Raw genomic sequence first — 17,320 nt, 5'->3', positions numbered from 1 at the left:
AATACTGTGTATTGCTACCAGGATCATCAACGACTGAGAGTTGTTCATGAGTCCCTTGTTTGTCCCGAGCAGTTAACAGATGGGGTTCACAAACTTTAAACCACCACAGTATGAGATGGCCACGTGGTGTGCTTCGGCTGATAGGAAATGTAGTTTCTGCACGGTCACTCGGTCTGACATGACATGACACCTACGCACTAATGCAGAGCCAAAAGTCAACATTTCTACTAAATGTTAGGATGGTACAATTGTCGGGATTAAGGATTATTTGTGTGTAAATATTTTACAGGCTGTAGCGTGAACTTTGCTTCCTCACAGAGCAGTATGCAAATACGCAAAGATACTTGTGAAAGTAATCTAGACAGAAGGTTTGCATGGCGGTTATTGGTCTACGGTTGGACTGGGTACAAACTGAAATCCAGTTGGCTTTAGTGAGTTTATGATGTTAGAATAGGAATGCACAGGAATAGATTTCATTCTGACTTGGCTCAGTCAGATAATTAGTGGATTATTAGGATGCATGTTCATGTACCTCTTGTGTTCCTGTACTGCCCCAACCCCAAATTCCTCCTAACTGAAGCACACCACTGTCGTGTTTCAGCCACAGCCCTGATGGCAAGTTGGCGTGGAACACATGGCAAAGATTTACTCGAATACAGGTTGTACTCTAGATGAAATAGTGAACAAAACATGGACCGTACTGATCTGTATAGAAAAGCACGAGAATGGGGATAGTCTGAACTCTGGTATTATCCACATTGGGAAAAAATTAATACTTAATGTAAAAATGACACTTCTTTAAGTTGTGAAACATACACACACACACACACATACATATATATGTATATATGTGTGTATATATGTGTATATTCCAGTTGGACATATCCAGCACATTGTGAACTGTAAAAAGCTAGCCACAAACAGCTTTACCTAATCAAATAAGGCCTAATTTATGGCTTAAACATCATTTGTAACATTCACTGCATCAACATTTTTTTTTTTAAAGCACAACATTGTTTACAAATATAAAGAAATGAGTCTTCGTGGTCAGGAGGCCACTGTATATGCGACACTCTTTTCACAGCGAAGTAAATGAAAATCAACTGAAACAAATTGCAAAAAGGAACACGGTAAACAGTCCAACTATGAAGTAGTGTATTAGCACATTACACGTTCATTCTTTTAAACCAACTCTGTGTCTCTCAGGTGTGCATCATATGCTCTTCATCTTTACACTGCTGAACACAAACTGCAGCTTCCTCCGTGCACATTTCAGCACTCTCTGTAACATACAAACACGTACACATGCAGAGTTATATTATATACAATTACTTTATTTATATATATATATATATATATATATATATATATATATATATATATATATATATATATATATATATATATATATATATGGAACAGTGGTGGCTGAGTATTTAAGTCTCTGATCTACTGATCAGGTCATATTTTCATTGCTATGCTGAGACAATTCTGCCCCAGAACGAGTCCCTTAGCCCTCAAATGCCCCAGGGTGCTGTATCATGGCTGACCATAAGTACAGCTAGGGGAACGGATTTTGGGTTTGAATCAAGTAAATAATAAAAAAAAAAGGGTTAGTAAATTGATGGTCTATAAAAAGGCTTTTTCGTTACCAAGGTGTCACACAAGAAACATCTCATGATGGGTAAAAGCAAAGAGCTCTATCAAGACCTTCTCAACCTTATTGTTGTGAAACATATTGATGGAATCAGATACAGACGTATTTCAAAACTTCTGAATCCTCCAGTAAGCACCATTGGGGCCGTTATCCACAAGTGGAAGCAACATCACTCCATCATCAACCGGCCACGCACAGGAGCTCCTCACAAGATCTCTGACCAGAGAGTCAGGAGAATAGTCAGAAGAGTAGCCCAAGAGCCAAGGACCACTCGGAAAGAGCTCCAGAAACACTTGGAGGCAGCAGGTGCCATCGTCACAGAGAAAACAATAGGCAATGCACTCCACTGCTCACGCTCACCCGCAAGACTCCATTACTAAAGAAAAGGCATGTCGAAGCTCGTTTAAAGTTTGCTACAACTCATTTGGACAAGCCTATGAAATACTGGGAGAGTGCAGTCTGGTCAGACGAGAGAAAAATTGAACTTTTTGTCTGTCATACTACACGCCATGTTTGCAAAAAGAAATGTCACTGCACTTCACCCTAAAAACACTACACCAACAGTGAAGTGTGGAGGTGAAGCATCATGGTGTGAGGCTGTTTTTCATCACATGGTACTGGCAGGCTTCATATAATTGAAGGAACGATGAATGGAGCCCTTTACCGGGAGATTCTTGAGAAGAATCTGCTGCCACCCACCAGGATGATGAAGATGAGACGTGGGTGGAGCTTCCAGCAGGACAACGATCCAAAGCATACAGCAAAGGAAACTCTCAATTGGTTTCAAAGAAATAAATCAAGGTGTTAGAATGGCCCAGTCAATCACCTGACTTGGGTGTGTGTGTGTGTGTGTGTGAGAATGAGAAACAGTGTAAAGCGCTTTGTAGAATGGCTAAGGTTAAAATTTGCTATATAAATGCTGATCTGATGTTCCTTTTTTCTGAGTTAGCTTGTTTCAGTATTGAGTCGAACGCAAAGGCAGCTTTGCCTCATTTCCTCTCAATAGAGATTACAAGCGTTTGTACCTGCTTACTGTGTCGGAATTTCTGGCTCCTTTCCTCTGTGTTGAGGGCAATGTAGGGACTGAGAAGCACACCTGCATCAATACAGGTGGACAGAGATCTGGTGGAGCAACACACACACACACACACACACACACACACACACACACGCACATACATGGTGAGTACACTAATTCATCAGTAGAGGTGCTAAATGAATCAAATGACAAGTCACAAGATTTTGAGGCATTTGGTCTGCATAGGTTTGGGTCGGACCAAATAAAACACATCACACAGTCAACACCATTCCTACAATCAAGTATGGTGGCATAGTGTCATGCTCTTTTCAGCAGGAGTAGCTGAAAGCTTGCTGCCATAAAGGCCAACATGGATGGAGCAAGCAAATACTTGAGGAGAACCTAGATCATTCAGCCAGAAATCTGTGTCTAGGATCTTTTAAATCCCAACAGGATAATGACCTAAAGCACAGTACAGGAACACCAATCTCACACTTAAATCCAATTGAAAATCTGTGACATGACCTGAAAATTGCCGTCCATCAACATTTCCCCATCTACAGTGGTGCTTGAAAGTTTGTGAACCCTTTAGAATGATCTATATTTCTGCATAAATATGACCTAAAACAGCATCAGATTTTCACGCAAGTCCTAAAAGTAGACAAGAACCCAATTAAACAAACGAGACAAAAAATATAATACTTGATCATTTATTTATTGAGGAAAATGGTCCAATATTACATATCTGTGAGTGGCAAAAGTATGTGAACCTCTAGGATTAGCAGTTAATTTGAAAGTGAAATTAGAGTCAGGTGTTTTCACTCAGTGGCATGTTGTAACAATCAGGTGTGAGTAAGCGTGATGTTTTATTTGAACAAGGGTCTATCAAAGTCTGATCTTCACAACACAAACGTGTGTTGTGAAGACCATTAAAGACTATTGTTACTCTCCCCAGGAGCGGTTGGCCAACCAAGATCACTCCAAGAGCAAGACGTGTAATACTCTGAGGTCAGACAGGAACCCAAGGTAACTTTTAAACAACTAAAGGTCTCTCACATTGGCTAATGTTCATGTTCATGAGTCCACCATCAGGAGAACACTGAACAACAATGGTGTGCATGCCAGGGTTGCAAGTAATAAGCCACTGCTCAATAGAAGAGAGGGATATGAAAGGCACAATCTGACCTTTTTTAATACTCAGACTTATGAACCCCACTGTGTGCGTTTACTGTATATACACTGATCGTCCACTTTAATAGGAACATCTGTTTACCAGCTCATTTATGCAGTTATCCAATCAGCCAATCAGGTGGCAGCAGCACAATGCATAAAATCATGCAAATGCAGGTCAAAACCTTCAGTTAATGTTCACATCAAATGTCAGAATGGAGGGGGGGGGGGGGGACTGTGAGCTGTGACTTTAACCGTGGCAGATCAGCTGGTCTGAGTATTTCAGAAACTGTCCAGTTTCGTTGAGTCTATGCCAATAATAGCCTCAGATTCCAGTTCTTGGCTGACAGGATTAGAGCCCAATGTGGTCTTCTGTTAGCTCAAGGTTAGATGTTCTGTGTATGCTAAGATGCTTTTCTGCTCAATACAGTTGTAAAGAATGATTATTTGAGTTACTATAACCTTCCTGTTAGATTAAACCAATCTGCCCATTTTCCTCTGACCTCTTGTCTCAACAAGAATTCGATCGGTTCTACCCACAGAACTCCCGCTCTCACAATGTTTTCTCTTCTTTGCACCATTCTGTGTAAGCTCTAGAGACTGTTGTGTGTGAAGACACCAGATCAGCAGTTTCTGAAATACTCAAATATGCCCAGCTGACACCGACAACCATGCCACAGTTAAAGTCGCAGAGATTAGCATAAGCTCTTGACCTGGATCTGCATGGTTTTATGAATTGTGCTGCTGCCATATGATTAGCTGATCAACTGAATAAATGAGCAGGAGTACAGGTGTTCCTATTAAAGTGGACAGTGTGTGTGTGTGTGTGTGTTATTTATATATAATATATATATAAAGAGTGCCCTCCACTAATATTGACACTCTTGTAAATATGAGCAAAGAAGGCTGTGAAGAATTGTCTTTATTAACCTTTTGATCTTTTATAAAAAAAATTTAAAAAATCACAAAAATACTCTGCTCTTACGGATATCAATTGCAAACACAATGCAGGCTTATAAAAAAAAAAATCTTTGTTAAATATGTGGGCACAATTATTAGCACCCCTGTGAATTCATATGAGAAAAATATAGAACCCCAATTCCCAAAAAGTTGGGACAGTATGGAAAATGCAAATAAAAACAAAGAGGAGTGATGTGTAAATGTACTTTGAGTTGTATTTAAACAGAAAACATAAAGACGAGGTATTTGATGTTTTACCTAATCAAGCGCATAGTTGTTTTTTTTTAAGATAAACGTTTATTTTGAAACTGATGCATGCAACATGTTCCAAAAAAGTTGGGACAGGGGCAATTCAGGATTAATAGCCATGTGACAAGTTGAAATAAGAAGGTAATGTGAAACAGGTGAAGCAATCGTGTAATCATAGTATAATTATAATTAAAAGATTAAAGGAATCCGGTCAAATCTTGGTGCGTAAAGACCACTTCTGAACGCACGTGATCTCCGATCCCTCAGACGTCACTGTCTTAAAACCGTCATGAATCTGGAATGGAGATCCTGACATGGGCTCGGGAATACTTTGGTAAACCTTTGTCAGTCGACACCACTCGCCGCTGCATCCACAGATGCAAGTTAAGGCTTTACTATACAAAGTAGAAGCCATACATCAATACTCTCCAACCTCATCAGTCATTATAAGAGAAGACTCAGAGCTGTTATCTTGGCGAAGGGAGGTAGCACAGAGTATTGACTAAAAGGGTGCCAATAATTCTTGCACACTATTTAACAAAAATTTTTTTTTTTTTGATAAACCTGTGTTTGTTTGCAATTGTTTGCTATCCATAAGAGCAGAGTATTTTTGTGCATTTCTTTGACAAAAGACCAAAACACTAAACAATAAAGACAGTTTTTCACAGACGAAACAGGATGCTTCAACCAAAAGTGGTTCATCAAGTGGTGTCACCTCCTACAGCTTCAGAAGCACCTTGCTGATGAAGGATTTGTCAAAAACATATTGTATGGGGAGCTTGTGCTTTAATGCACCATCTAAGCTCGTGATATTAGTAGGTGTTAGTAAACCCAAAATCATAACTAAAATGCTAATAACGCAGCCCTACACACAGATCTACAGGCAGATGTTTGAGCATCACTTTTTATTACATTTTAAGACACTTGGTGTATCTGGCCTCTGAATGAAAAAGCTGGACAAAAAAAAAAAAAAAGCTAAATTTTTATGCAAAAACAGTGAAAGATGACACAGCCCAGTAGAGTATCCTTCACATCTACAAAATTAAAATAAATAACATTTTTCTTACATTGTAAAATGCATACACAAAATCAGTCGACACACAAAAAGGAAACAAATGCCCATGTTACACCTTGCATTAACATTAACATATGATCTGTGTCTCTATATTCATATACGGGCAACAATTGCTCTGATCTCATCTCGTATTTATGTGTATTCTTGTGATCCAAACTGTACACATCTCCCACACACTATACAAGAGGCTGGGATGTTCGTCCTGTCACAGGGGCAGGAATTTGGTACAGAGATTACTGATACAGAGATTCTTCTTCTTATTATTATTATTATTAATAATTTTCCTCAACTGAGGAAAATGTCATCTTTGAAACTGGCTGTTAAGAGCCAAGCTATGATAGCAGAAATTACTAGCAGATATTACTAGTCATCCTTTCTGGGTCCTTTGCTATATTTAAAATATTTTCATGACATATCCCACCAGTACATATGTCTGCTTAAGGTCAGTCTGATAGGATCACACTGTACAGACTGTATTTACACCTCCCCGAAGTCTGATCACAGTCTGCACCAGATGACCTCTAGCTGTTATAATGCGTATTTGTGCATTTACATCTTTTTAATATGGTCAAATGCTAGCTAATCATGATCCGATCACACAATATTGATGTGGCACACATGGGGCCATTAACTAAGGGAACAAGGACAGAGATTTAAAAAAACAAACAAAAAAAACACAACAACAAATAATGTATGCAGGGTCCAACCCAGGTCAATTTCTTAAAAGCAGAAGCATGTAAGCTAGAAAAAATGATTCCGTCTCTGCATTTTGAATGCCAGTAAACATTTTCATGACTTCAAACCACGTTAGCATAGATATATACCATCTGAAATACAAGAATAACAAGAAAACATCTCAACAAAACGAAGGTATGGAGAAAAAAAAAAAAAGTTACAGAGATATATATCCATTCCTCTTCTGTGCGTTCCTCTGAATTCATTGATAAAATGTGATGAAATATCAGCAATGTTGTGAAAATAGTTCTACATACTTAAAAGTGTGAAAGGAACCTTCATTCATTCAAGATTTTTCAGTCATTCTGGTCAGGAACATGCTCGATCCAGAGCCTATTCCAGTGAGCATGAGGCAGGAATACGCCCTGAATGAGATCCCAGTCCAGCGAGCGCACACATTTGCACACTGATTCACCTAGGGGCAATTTAGCATAGCCAATTCATCTACCGGCATGCTTTTTGGGAGGTGGGAGGAAACAAGATAACCTGGAGAAAACCCACATGGATACAGGGAGATCAGACAGTAACCTGAGCTAAGGATCCTATGAGGGACAGCAAGACAACCTACTGCACCACCATGCTTTCCATGAAAGAAACCAAAACAGGTCATATAAAAGCAAAGTTTAAAATCACATCTGTGGTTTGGGTCAAAACACCCCTTCTGTAATTTTTTGTTTCAAGGGCCTTCTTAATGTACACTTGGATCAGCTGACAAAGGAAATGTCATTTAATGGGGTGTTACTGTCCGTAAAATAAGCAGAGTTTATTTCATGCTGAACCGGTTTCCTTAAAACCACTGAAAAATTTAAACCGAATATGGAAAGCCTAGGCTGAATTAGAAATAAACTAACTTAGCACTTCTCCATGTATGAGAAACAAAATGAAAGGAATGGCTGGGTTATAACCGGTCTGAAGTAATCTACAGCGATGTTTCATTAGAGAAATAAGAATATTAACAATCAGATGGCACAATTTGTAAGCAGTGCAAAAAAAAAAAAAAAATAGTATGAACAATTTCATGGTACGTTCGTCCTCAAGTTGTGTAAATGTATATGAACGAAACATGACAACTGACTGTTCAAGTCACGATATAAACAGCCATGAAACCATGCAGGGGTTTGCGTCGCTGTTACAGTAGCCCAGCTTGTGCTAAACCTGTAGCACCCCCGTGTGGTATGGAGAGACACTGTCTGATTTCAAATTGAATTAAAGAGAGGGACTATGACAGGTAAAACCTTCACCCCAGTATTTTTGATGGACAGGATGTCAATATGAAAACGTTGACACCACCTAAGTCTACCATCGTACTAATTTGATCGAGCAAGAAGAATAAAAGTGCTGAGGTAGAAACCTATTTGACTTTTCTCTGCATTAATGCAGTGGTTCTCAGGGAATTCATTAAAAGCTTTTAAAAAAATACCACAGGAGATAGGGTGTGTTATAACAGTGAACAAACACGTGTAGTGCAGAGGGGGCTTCCAATATATATATAAATAATAGGCATGATCATAGCACAGCCTGATTCAATTCAAACAGCTCATGGTTCTTGCTTGTGCTGAATCAGGTGCATGTCAGACCTGCAGAAATGTTAGTGTTTGCACACTTAGGGGTTCTCCAAGTGAAGGCCAGGGGAACTCAAGCATTGTACAGGAATTAAGAAGGTGAGATGGTAACGAATCTAAAGGAGATAAACCTCAGCCCCACAGGCACCGATTCTATAGCATTTCATTTTGTGCTAAAGATTCTTAACAAAATTAACTACTACTGTCAATTCTTGATAAAGCAAATGTGTGTTACAGAAAGCACATTCACTTTTTTTTTTTTTTTTTTAAATTCTTTTGTCACTGTAATCATGAAGTCTTCAAGAAGGTCTGTTCTTTTCTGTGTTTAAAAAAAACAAAAAAATCATTTTACGGTAAGACAAAAACCAAAAAAGTGAAACTAAAAGAAACAAGAAAATTTTCTGAAATTTTATGAAGGACAGTGTGATGAAGTAATTCTACCCAATATCGCTGTTTGTCGTTTACAACAAAAAATATCTCTGAAAGGGTTGAAATAAAGCACACAAAACACATTCTGAATGAGAGCTTGAATGACAGCTGAACAAACAGAGTTATAAGGGTGCAAGTGAGAGAACGCCTGGGAGTGTTTCCCAACTACATTATATATCAGCTTATGATGTGACTCACCCGAATATAAACTACAGAGAGAGTGCAACCATGGAGTGCTGATGGGAATTCTGCCCTGTACAGAGCCAACATGGACCCAGAGCTTAGATTCCAAACAGAATGTGAAAAAAGCGCGGTGAAAACTGACATGTTTACCAATAACAATATTTATCAACATTATTTCCAAAAACTTTATATTGTCTATATTCATCTGTAGAACAAACTGAGGAGCTACATCCTTCACCTGTCCCGGTCTCATGGGGCAGCAAATAAACAAAATAAAGAAATCTTTGAAGGCATCATGTTCAAGTCACCCATCAATATTATCACCCACCCCAGCTGTTAGCACATTGGTCATGTGAAATTTGCTTGTTCACCATCCCTTGCTACTTTATCTGTGCAACTTTACCACATTAGCATATTTAAACAACTTCTATGTCTATGAAGACAAATATTTTAGCTACATTACAAGATTCACTAACACTTGTAAAAATGTCTCCTCAGGCAGAGAAGGCCTCGTTTGTTAAAACTTTATCATTAAACGCTGGTCCAGTGGACAGAATTAATGGATTGCATACACCAAGAAGAATGCGCATGATGCTGCCCTCAAATTGGGCAAAAAAATAAATGAGCTCAGATGGCAACTTTTATCTGAGACGCACACAAATGTAAACAAATGAATCCTAAAGATCACCATAACTGTGCTAAAATATAGCAGTCATTTTTCCTATGTGCCAACTCTATGGAGTATTACAGGCCATAAGGAGTACTGTAGGTGGAAAGACGTGCACAGGGTCTATGCTGGCTCTTTGCAGGTTCTGAGATTAAAGAAAGAGATAGAGAGGGCCTGTACTCACTGGTTGCATTGCTGCTGTCTCTTATCTGTCCTCTCTTCACCTGATTCTACATCTGTCTCATCTATGCACCTCTCCTGCTCCTCCTCCCTCCCTTCACTCATTTTTCTGGTATCTTTCTGTGCATTTCTAAGCTGCAGGTGAGTGGACTTGTGAGCTGACAGAGCTACAACTGAGGGCTGATCTCTGCGGAGGTGCACCAAGCTAGCACCAGAACGTGGCTGGGATAGGGCAAGGGGCAGGGGGACACATGAAAGATGAGAGGGGTAAGGAGGCAGGTGCCGGGATAGGTGCGCAGGGTTTGAGGATGTGTGTCTGGTGTTGGAGGTCAGTTTAGGTGGCTGGTCCCATTGTCCTTTCCTTTCCCAACTGTACAGGTCGACTGAATCCGACCTGCTCTCAGCAGGACTTTCCTGGCAATCTTCCTTGGCAACCATGAGAACCTCTGAAGAGGAACTAATAAAGTGTTTCCCTATTGTGGGGGTAGAGGGACACACAGTGCTGATAACCTCTATAAGAGGAATTCTACACCTGTTCTGCAAGCTGCTAGACAGGTCTGCTGAAGAATCTTCCCTAGCTGTACTTATACTGCAGTTATCGTGCTTCATCAGGAACAAGTTCTGATGCTGCGCTTCACCCTTGGGCTCCTGTGGGCCAGCTACATTAAGAACAAATGGTTCAGAATCTGTTCTGTCTATGAACTTTCCTGTTACCTTTTGAGCCCAATCCTTGTCTGTGTCTAAGCTGATATTCCTACACTCATGCAAAGTCCTCTCATGCAATTGATCACCGGTCCTATCCTCTTCCAAACTGCAATAGCTGGCAAATGAGGAATCTGGTCCCTTAATGTTCACGGCAGTGCCCTGTGTTTGCTCGTCCTGATTTGGGTCCACGCTCAATGAAGCCCTTTTGAGATCAGAACACTTTGTCTGAAGCTCCTCTATTTTGACATTTTTCTCTGCAAATGCACCAAAGGCAGCTTCTTCTTCGCCTCCAACGTTATCCTGCTTCAGTGTGGTCACTGGTGTAGAAGACCCTTTTGCTTTCTCAGCCAAGAACCTACGGATCTCTTGTTCAATGCTGTCATCGCTGTCTACTGAGCTGCTGTCCTCATCGACATGTGTAGACTGGACGTCATGGACTGCTATCTTGTGTCCAGAGCCCTGATCGTCCTTTGTTAAGACTTTAGGTTTCTTGATGTTCTTCTGTGACTTCAAAACTTTAGGTTTAGCACCTTTGTCCTGTCTGGGTATGCCCATCAGCCCTTTACTGCTTTTTATAGTATTGGGTTTTGTGGGTTTAGCCGCAAGAACCAATTTTTGATCCTTGACAGATTTGTGTTTTTTTAAGGCGTCAGTTCCTGGTAGTTGCATGGGTTTATGGCTCTTTCCTGCCTTGAGTTTCATGTCCCGGACTTTCTTTTTCACTTTTTTCTTCGTCTTGAGCAAATCTTTTATTGCTGCATCAAGATCCTCATCACTGTCCAACGAGCTACTCTTGTCACTGCTGTAATTCCTCTCAGAGCCAATAAAAGACTTTGGGGGGCTGGTTCCACAGCTGGAACCCTTGTTCATGGATGTGAATCCTTCGGTAATGCTATGCTGGGGAGAGTTCTGTGTAGGGTTGCTGTTCTTTACTGTATTTGGGCTACAGGTGTGCCACGTAACAGGAGAAAAATCACTCTGGGTTACGGGCTTGGTTTGAGGCTCCTCTTTGATGGTATTACCAGCAATTCCTGGTTTACATCTCGTGCTAGCTTCTTCTTTCCGTTTCCTTTTACGTGAGAAGGACAGTCTCAGTACTTTGTTCTGATCCTCCTCAACTTTAATGTGCTGTGTGGCTTTAGAGACTGTGGATACTCCAGAGTAGTCAGTTGTGGTTGCCTGTTCATGCAGCTTTGCTTTAAGCTCCAGAAATTTACGAATCTCTTGCTCAATTCCATCCTCGCTGTCCACAGAGCTCTCGTCACTCTTTTCATACTGCTGTAGTGAAACACCAGTGGGAAGGAAAGATGGAGTCTCTGTTGCAGGGGTACAGGCTAGGTCCAAGGTGGGCTCAAATGCTACTGGCATGACAGTCTTGGAGATGTCCAAGATGGCCTCAGCACACATCAGCTCGGCAGTAGTGTTGACAGTGAGTGTGGAGTGAATCTGCCGCCCATCCTGTGGCTCTTCGGCTCTAGTGGTGCACAGTGGATCTTCACTGGCCCTCAGGCAACATGTAGGCAACATGCTGAGAGAGAGGCCTACAGGTTTAGGTGAAGCACACTTCATTTCTTTAGGTTCCACTGCATTTTTCTTTTTGTTTTTCTTCTTAGCTAGTTTTTTTAAAGGTTTAACACTGATGCGATCAGACATCAAACAACTTTGCTTTGGGTGAAGTTTGTGTTCTTTGTCCTTCTGCTGTTCCTGTTGGTAGTTCCGGATGGCCTCCTCAATGCCATCATCACTACTAGAGTCCAGTACCTCCTTCAGCTGAAAGTACCTCAAGCCCTCGTTACGCTCCTTCTCTTCTTGCTGAAATTTCTGTATGGCCTCTTCGATGCCATCATCACTGCTTGAATCCATTAAATCTTCCTCCTCCACCTTTATTCTGAGTGAAGGTGGTGTACAATCCACTTGTGGCAAACAGAAAGGTGTTCCAGAGGAAGCCAGAGCTTTTGTAGGCAAGGCTTTAGCAGCACCTGTTTTTCCAACTGGGTTCTCGTTGATTGTTTTTTTCTTTTTCTTCAAGGTTACCAATGGCTGGATTCCTTTTGAACCTTTCAGGGTATGGTTGCTAGTGCTTAGTACCTTGGTGGAATGCATGAGCTGTGTAGGTACGTCTGGAATACAAATGCCTCCCTGCTCAATTTTAGGTGTCTGTATTGGGCTCTCCATTGGCTCCCTTTTATGCTGGTGGTCCACTTTCTCCTTCAGGTACTCCTGGATGGCCTCCTCGATCCCTCGATCTACTGAATCGTCGCTGTCGGAACCTTCAGTGGCATCAGAGCCATATGCATGAAGCTTACTGCTGTCTGTCGCTGCTCGTCGAGACCTTGCTAGTGTGTCCATGTGACAAGACTTGTGGCCTCCACATGACGACTTGGGCAGGTTGAGGGCAGACTGGGAACTAGCGTTGACCTCATTGCTCATATCTGAGGACTGTGTGCTGCAGAGGCTGTCAATGATCATCTGGACTTTGTGCGGGATGGGGGTTCCGCTGGAAGATACAAAGTCACTGTCTGAAGCACTATCATTGAAGCAAAGTGGCAGGCTCAAGCTCTTACCGGACCTCCATTCTGAGTGAACTGCCACCACAGGAGGAACCGTTTTCAGAAACATTATAGAATGACAGATTAGGGGGAAGGTGGGGCTTGGGACCTCTATCTGTGACCTCGTAACATTCTGAAAAAGGAAGAAATGATCCTATTAGACACATATATTCATTTTCATGTGTTATAGCATTCAACTTATGGTACACATGCCCTGATGTGAATATATTGTAAAACATTACTTCTTGAACATTGTCTGGTCTGGAGCTGCAACCACTAATAAATAAAATCGATAATAATCAATTATGAAAATCATTGCCAACAAATCTCATTTGCTGGTCTGCACACGGCACGGGGAAGTTTACTCATTGTGTTACTTCTGTTCCAAAAACACACATCAGAAATACAGCAGAGAGTACAGACCAAAGTTGTGTCCCAAATGACGTACTACACACTATGCACTCTACCGTCTAGCATACGAGTTTTAGATGGGTAGTATTGTCTCAATGAAACACTAACAGTTCTTTACTAACCGGAAGTATAACCCCAACCCGTTGCACACAGTAGAGCATTTTAGGTATAAACACAAGTTTGTACTCGTGCATCACGGTCATGCTTCCATGCTACACAAGCTCTGCTTTGTAAAGTTTTCAGGATACAATCTTCTTTTCAGGATACTTCTTTTTTTTTAAAAAAAAAGCTAATGTTCCATTTGAGATGATACGACCCTTCTAAAATTCATACACTAGACGGTAGAGTACACAGTGCATAGTACGTCATTTGGGACACAACTTTGGTCTGTACTCTCTACTACATTTCTGATGCGTGTTTGCAGAACAGAAGTAAAGCAACGACTAAACGTGCCCCATGCAGACCAACTAATCGATCGTGAGATTCATCGACGACGATTTTCTTAATTGATTAGTTGTTGCAGCTCTAGTCAGATTTACAACCAATCAGCATCAGGTTGTAGCAACTTGGGTCTTATTGCATCAGGATGAGAGCGCATTTCCTTTTCACCAAAGCGGTCTAGATCATCGTTAGAATCACTTCCAGCTTTGAGTTACAATGCTCCCTTCCAACTAAAAGAGGAGCAGCCTGTGTGGACTGAATAATAAGAACGTCAATGTCATTCCAATTGTCCAGGATAACCACTTTATACGATAACTTATGTTCAGCTACACGGTGAAGTTTTGTTCATGTTTACCACATCTACAATTCTGCATAACACTCCTGAAAAACTGGATGCAATCTGAGGCAGATATTTGGGAAAAATACTCGGGTTAGATAGACTTCCATTACTTGCTAGCAAGCCTCATATCTCTAGTGCAAAAACCAAAGAAGAAACCGTCAGACAACCAGTATGTCCTAGCTACAGTTGGTGTGAGGTTACCTAGCTGACTAGCTACAGTTGGTGTGAGGTTACCTAGCTGACTAGCTACAGTCGGTGTGAGGTTACCTAGCTGACTAGCTACGACTGGTGTGAGGTTACCTAGCTGACTAGCTACGACTGGTGTGAGGTTACCTAGCTGACTAGCTACAGTTGGTGTGAGGTTACCTAGCTGACTAGCTACAGTTGGTGTGAGGTTACCTAGCTGACTAGCTACAGTTGGTGTGAGGTTACCTAGCTGACTAGCTACAACTGGTGTGAGGTTACCTAGCTGACTAGCTACAGTTGGTGTGAGGTTACCTAGCTGACTAGCTACGACTGGTGTGAGGTTACCTAGCTGACTAGCTACGACTGGTGTGAGGTTACCTAGCTGACTAGCTACAGTTGGTGTGAGGTTACCTAGCTGACTAGCTACAGTTGGTGTGAGGTTACCTAGCTGACTAGCTACAGTTGGTGTGAGGTTACCTAGCTGACTAGCTACAGTTGGTGTGAGGTTACCTAGCTGACTAGCTACAGTTGGTGTGAGGTTACCTAGCTGACTAGCTACAGTTGGTGTGAGGTTACCTAGCTGACTAGCTACAACTGGTGTGAGGTTACCTAGCTGACTAGCTACAGTTGGTGTGAGGTTACCTAGCTGACTAGCTACAGTTGGTGTGAGGTTACCTAGCTGACTAGCTACAGTTGGTGTGAGGTTACCTAGCTGACTAGCTACAGTTGGTGTGAGGTTACCTAGCTGACTAGCTACAACTGGTGTGAGGTTACCTAGCTGACTAGCTACAGTTGGTGTGAGGTTACCTAGCTGACTAGCTACAGTTGGTGTGAGGTTACCTAGCTGACTAGCTACAGTTGGTGTGAGGTTACCTAGCTGACTAGCTACAGTTGGTGTGAGGTTACCTAGCTGACTAGCTACAGTTGGTGTGAGGTTACCTAGCTGACTAGCTACAGTTGGTGTGAGGTTACCTAGCTGACTAGCTACAGTTGGTGTGAGGTTACCTAGCTGACTAGCTACAGTTGGTGTGAGGTTACCTAGCTGACTAGCTACAACTGGTGTGAGGTTACCTAGCTGACTAGCTACAGTTGGTGTGAGGTTACCTAGCTGACTAGCTACAACTGGTGTGAGGTTACCTAGCTGACTAGCTACAGTTGGTGTGAGGTTACCTAGCTGACTAGCTACAACTGGTGTGAGGTTACCTAGCTGACTAGCTACAACTGGTGTGAGGTTACCTAGCTGACTAGCTACAGTTGGTGTGAAGACAAGAAGGCTATATATTCAAATTTTTCTCTCAACTACTCATTTAACTCCAAAACTTTTTCACAAAAAAATACTTGTGAAAGTGTTAATGTGCGGTGTTCATGTCAAGAACTAAAATACGTTTACAAACATTAACGTAACAGAAAAATAGTCATTTTTTTTGCGCTGCAAATGTTTACCTTCTCTTTTACCTTCTCCGCGCGGTGAGTCGAGCAGGTGAGTCAGTCACGTGCAGGTCTATGGTAAAAATCATACAAACTGTTTTTAAAATCCAGCCAGCATCAGTAAGTGAAATGTTTGCTACTAAATGATCCGTTCTTAATACTGCAGCCACGATGTGCGAGAAAACGCAGTCTCACCATTAAAACCCCCATTCACATCGATTCACAGACGCAAAGAGTGAAAGTTGATTAATCTATCTGAAGAATAACTCCGTTAGGAAGCACCTCAGGTTACAGTTCATAGTGACCACATTGTGTTCGTGTTCACCTCAGGAGCCTTTAGCATACGCGGCTTCAGCTCCAAGCGCCAGAGCGACATGAAATGCGCTTATTCGTTTACACAAACTACTTCCATATCTACAAGCTAACTGGTACAGACGTGGACTATTCCCGAGAAGTGTTTGAGAACATAATTATTCCATTAATACTCGGCGTTCTTTGTTTAATTTCCCCCTCAAGTCGGTAGGCTCGAGAGCCCGAGCCTCGCACCGCGCTGTCGCCGTATCGCTAGCGGCTCAAGCTGCGCCGCTCTCCGCTCAGCACAGCTAAGAGACACCGCAGAGGAACCGGCTTCCGTTCCGTTGCCAATTCGTGCACTGAACCTCCACGTTCATTACCGGCTTACCTCCTTTCGAAAGGCTACACGTCAGATAACGAGCTACGACAGACTCCAGACAATGTTCTATATATGTAATAGACGACTAAAATATAAACGAAGACACCGACTTCTTCACGTCCCGGCGAGGGGCGGAAGCCTCAGGACGGAAGGCTCAGCGCGGGCCTCTCCGCCCGCAACCCGGCTCATTTTCCGGACCGTCTTTGTATCGTAAACATCATTAAACTGAAACCGAATACACACAGAAATACAGGACAGTTTCGGCGTGCTCACCCGGGGACTCCTCGGACTCTCGCGGTCATGTGCCGGTGATCGTAGTTTCGAAGACACTTTGCTAAATTGTTATATAAATGATTGTTTTTCTGTCTCTGTACGACACTGGCGCGCGCGCAGAAAATGCACGCTCTCGAACAGCCACGCTTCCTACTTACCATGGAGAGCTCACTTAAAGCTGCAGTACACCTGAAAACACATCCTCGGAATCATTAACACACGGGAGAATGTCTAGTTTAGAGGTTGATATGAATAACCTTGTACGGTACACATCGGGTAAAAAAAAAAAGTTTCCATTGTTTTTTTTATACTTAAAATATCACCTGCGTGAAGTTGGCCCCCACCCAACACAAAACGTCGGCAAAACTAGTCTCAATCGTTTGTGCCGCTTCGGTTTTTGAGATATTAAAATAATATTTATAGGTCATT

General features: G+C 41.8%; 1 protein-coding gene across 2 annotated transcripts; it reads right to left on the bottom strand.

Moving 5' to 3' along the window:
• Positions 1-5: 5 nt before the first annotated feature.
• On the bottom strand, positions 6-17,239 carry ppp1r26 (protein phosphatase 1, regulatory subunit 26). 2 transcript variants are annotated; one of them, XM_053648971.1, is made up of 5 exons: positions 16,892-17,239; positions 15,961-16,018; positions 9,890-13,272; positions 2,683-2,779; positions 6-1,282 (listed from the first exon to the last, which is right to left on the bottom strand). In XM_053648971.1, exons 3-5 carry the CDS (start codon positions 13,207-13,209, stop codon positions 1,214-1,216), a joined length of 3,486 nt encoding a protein of 1,161 aa, XP_053504946.1. In that variant the 5' UTR covers positions 13,210-13,272; positions 15,961-16,018; positions 16,892-17,239; the 3' UTR covers positions 6-1,213. The 2 variants fall into 2 exon arrangements, with proteins under 2 accessions (XP_053504946.1, XP_053504947.1); XM_053648972.1 differs by lacking the exon at positions 6-1,282 and having other exon boundaries at positions 2,645-8,745; positions 16,892-17,238.
• Positions 17,240-17,320: the final 81 nt, after the last annotated feature.

Source organism: Ictalurus furcatus, chromosome 18 (genome assembly GCF_023375685.1).
Source record: "Ictalurus furcatus strain D&B chromosome 18, Billie_1.0, whole genome shotgun sequence".
In the NCBI taxonomy this organism is placed as follows: Eukaryota; Metazoa; Chordata; class Actinopteri; order Siluriformes; family Ictaluridae; genus Ictalurus; species Ictalurus furcatus.
Note: the sequence above shows the minus strand (reverse complement) of the source record. Positions and strands in the feature narration are given on the sequence as shown.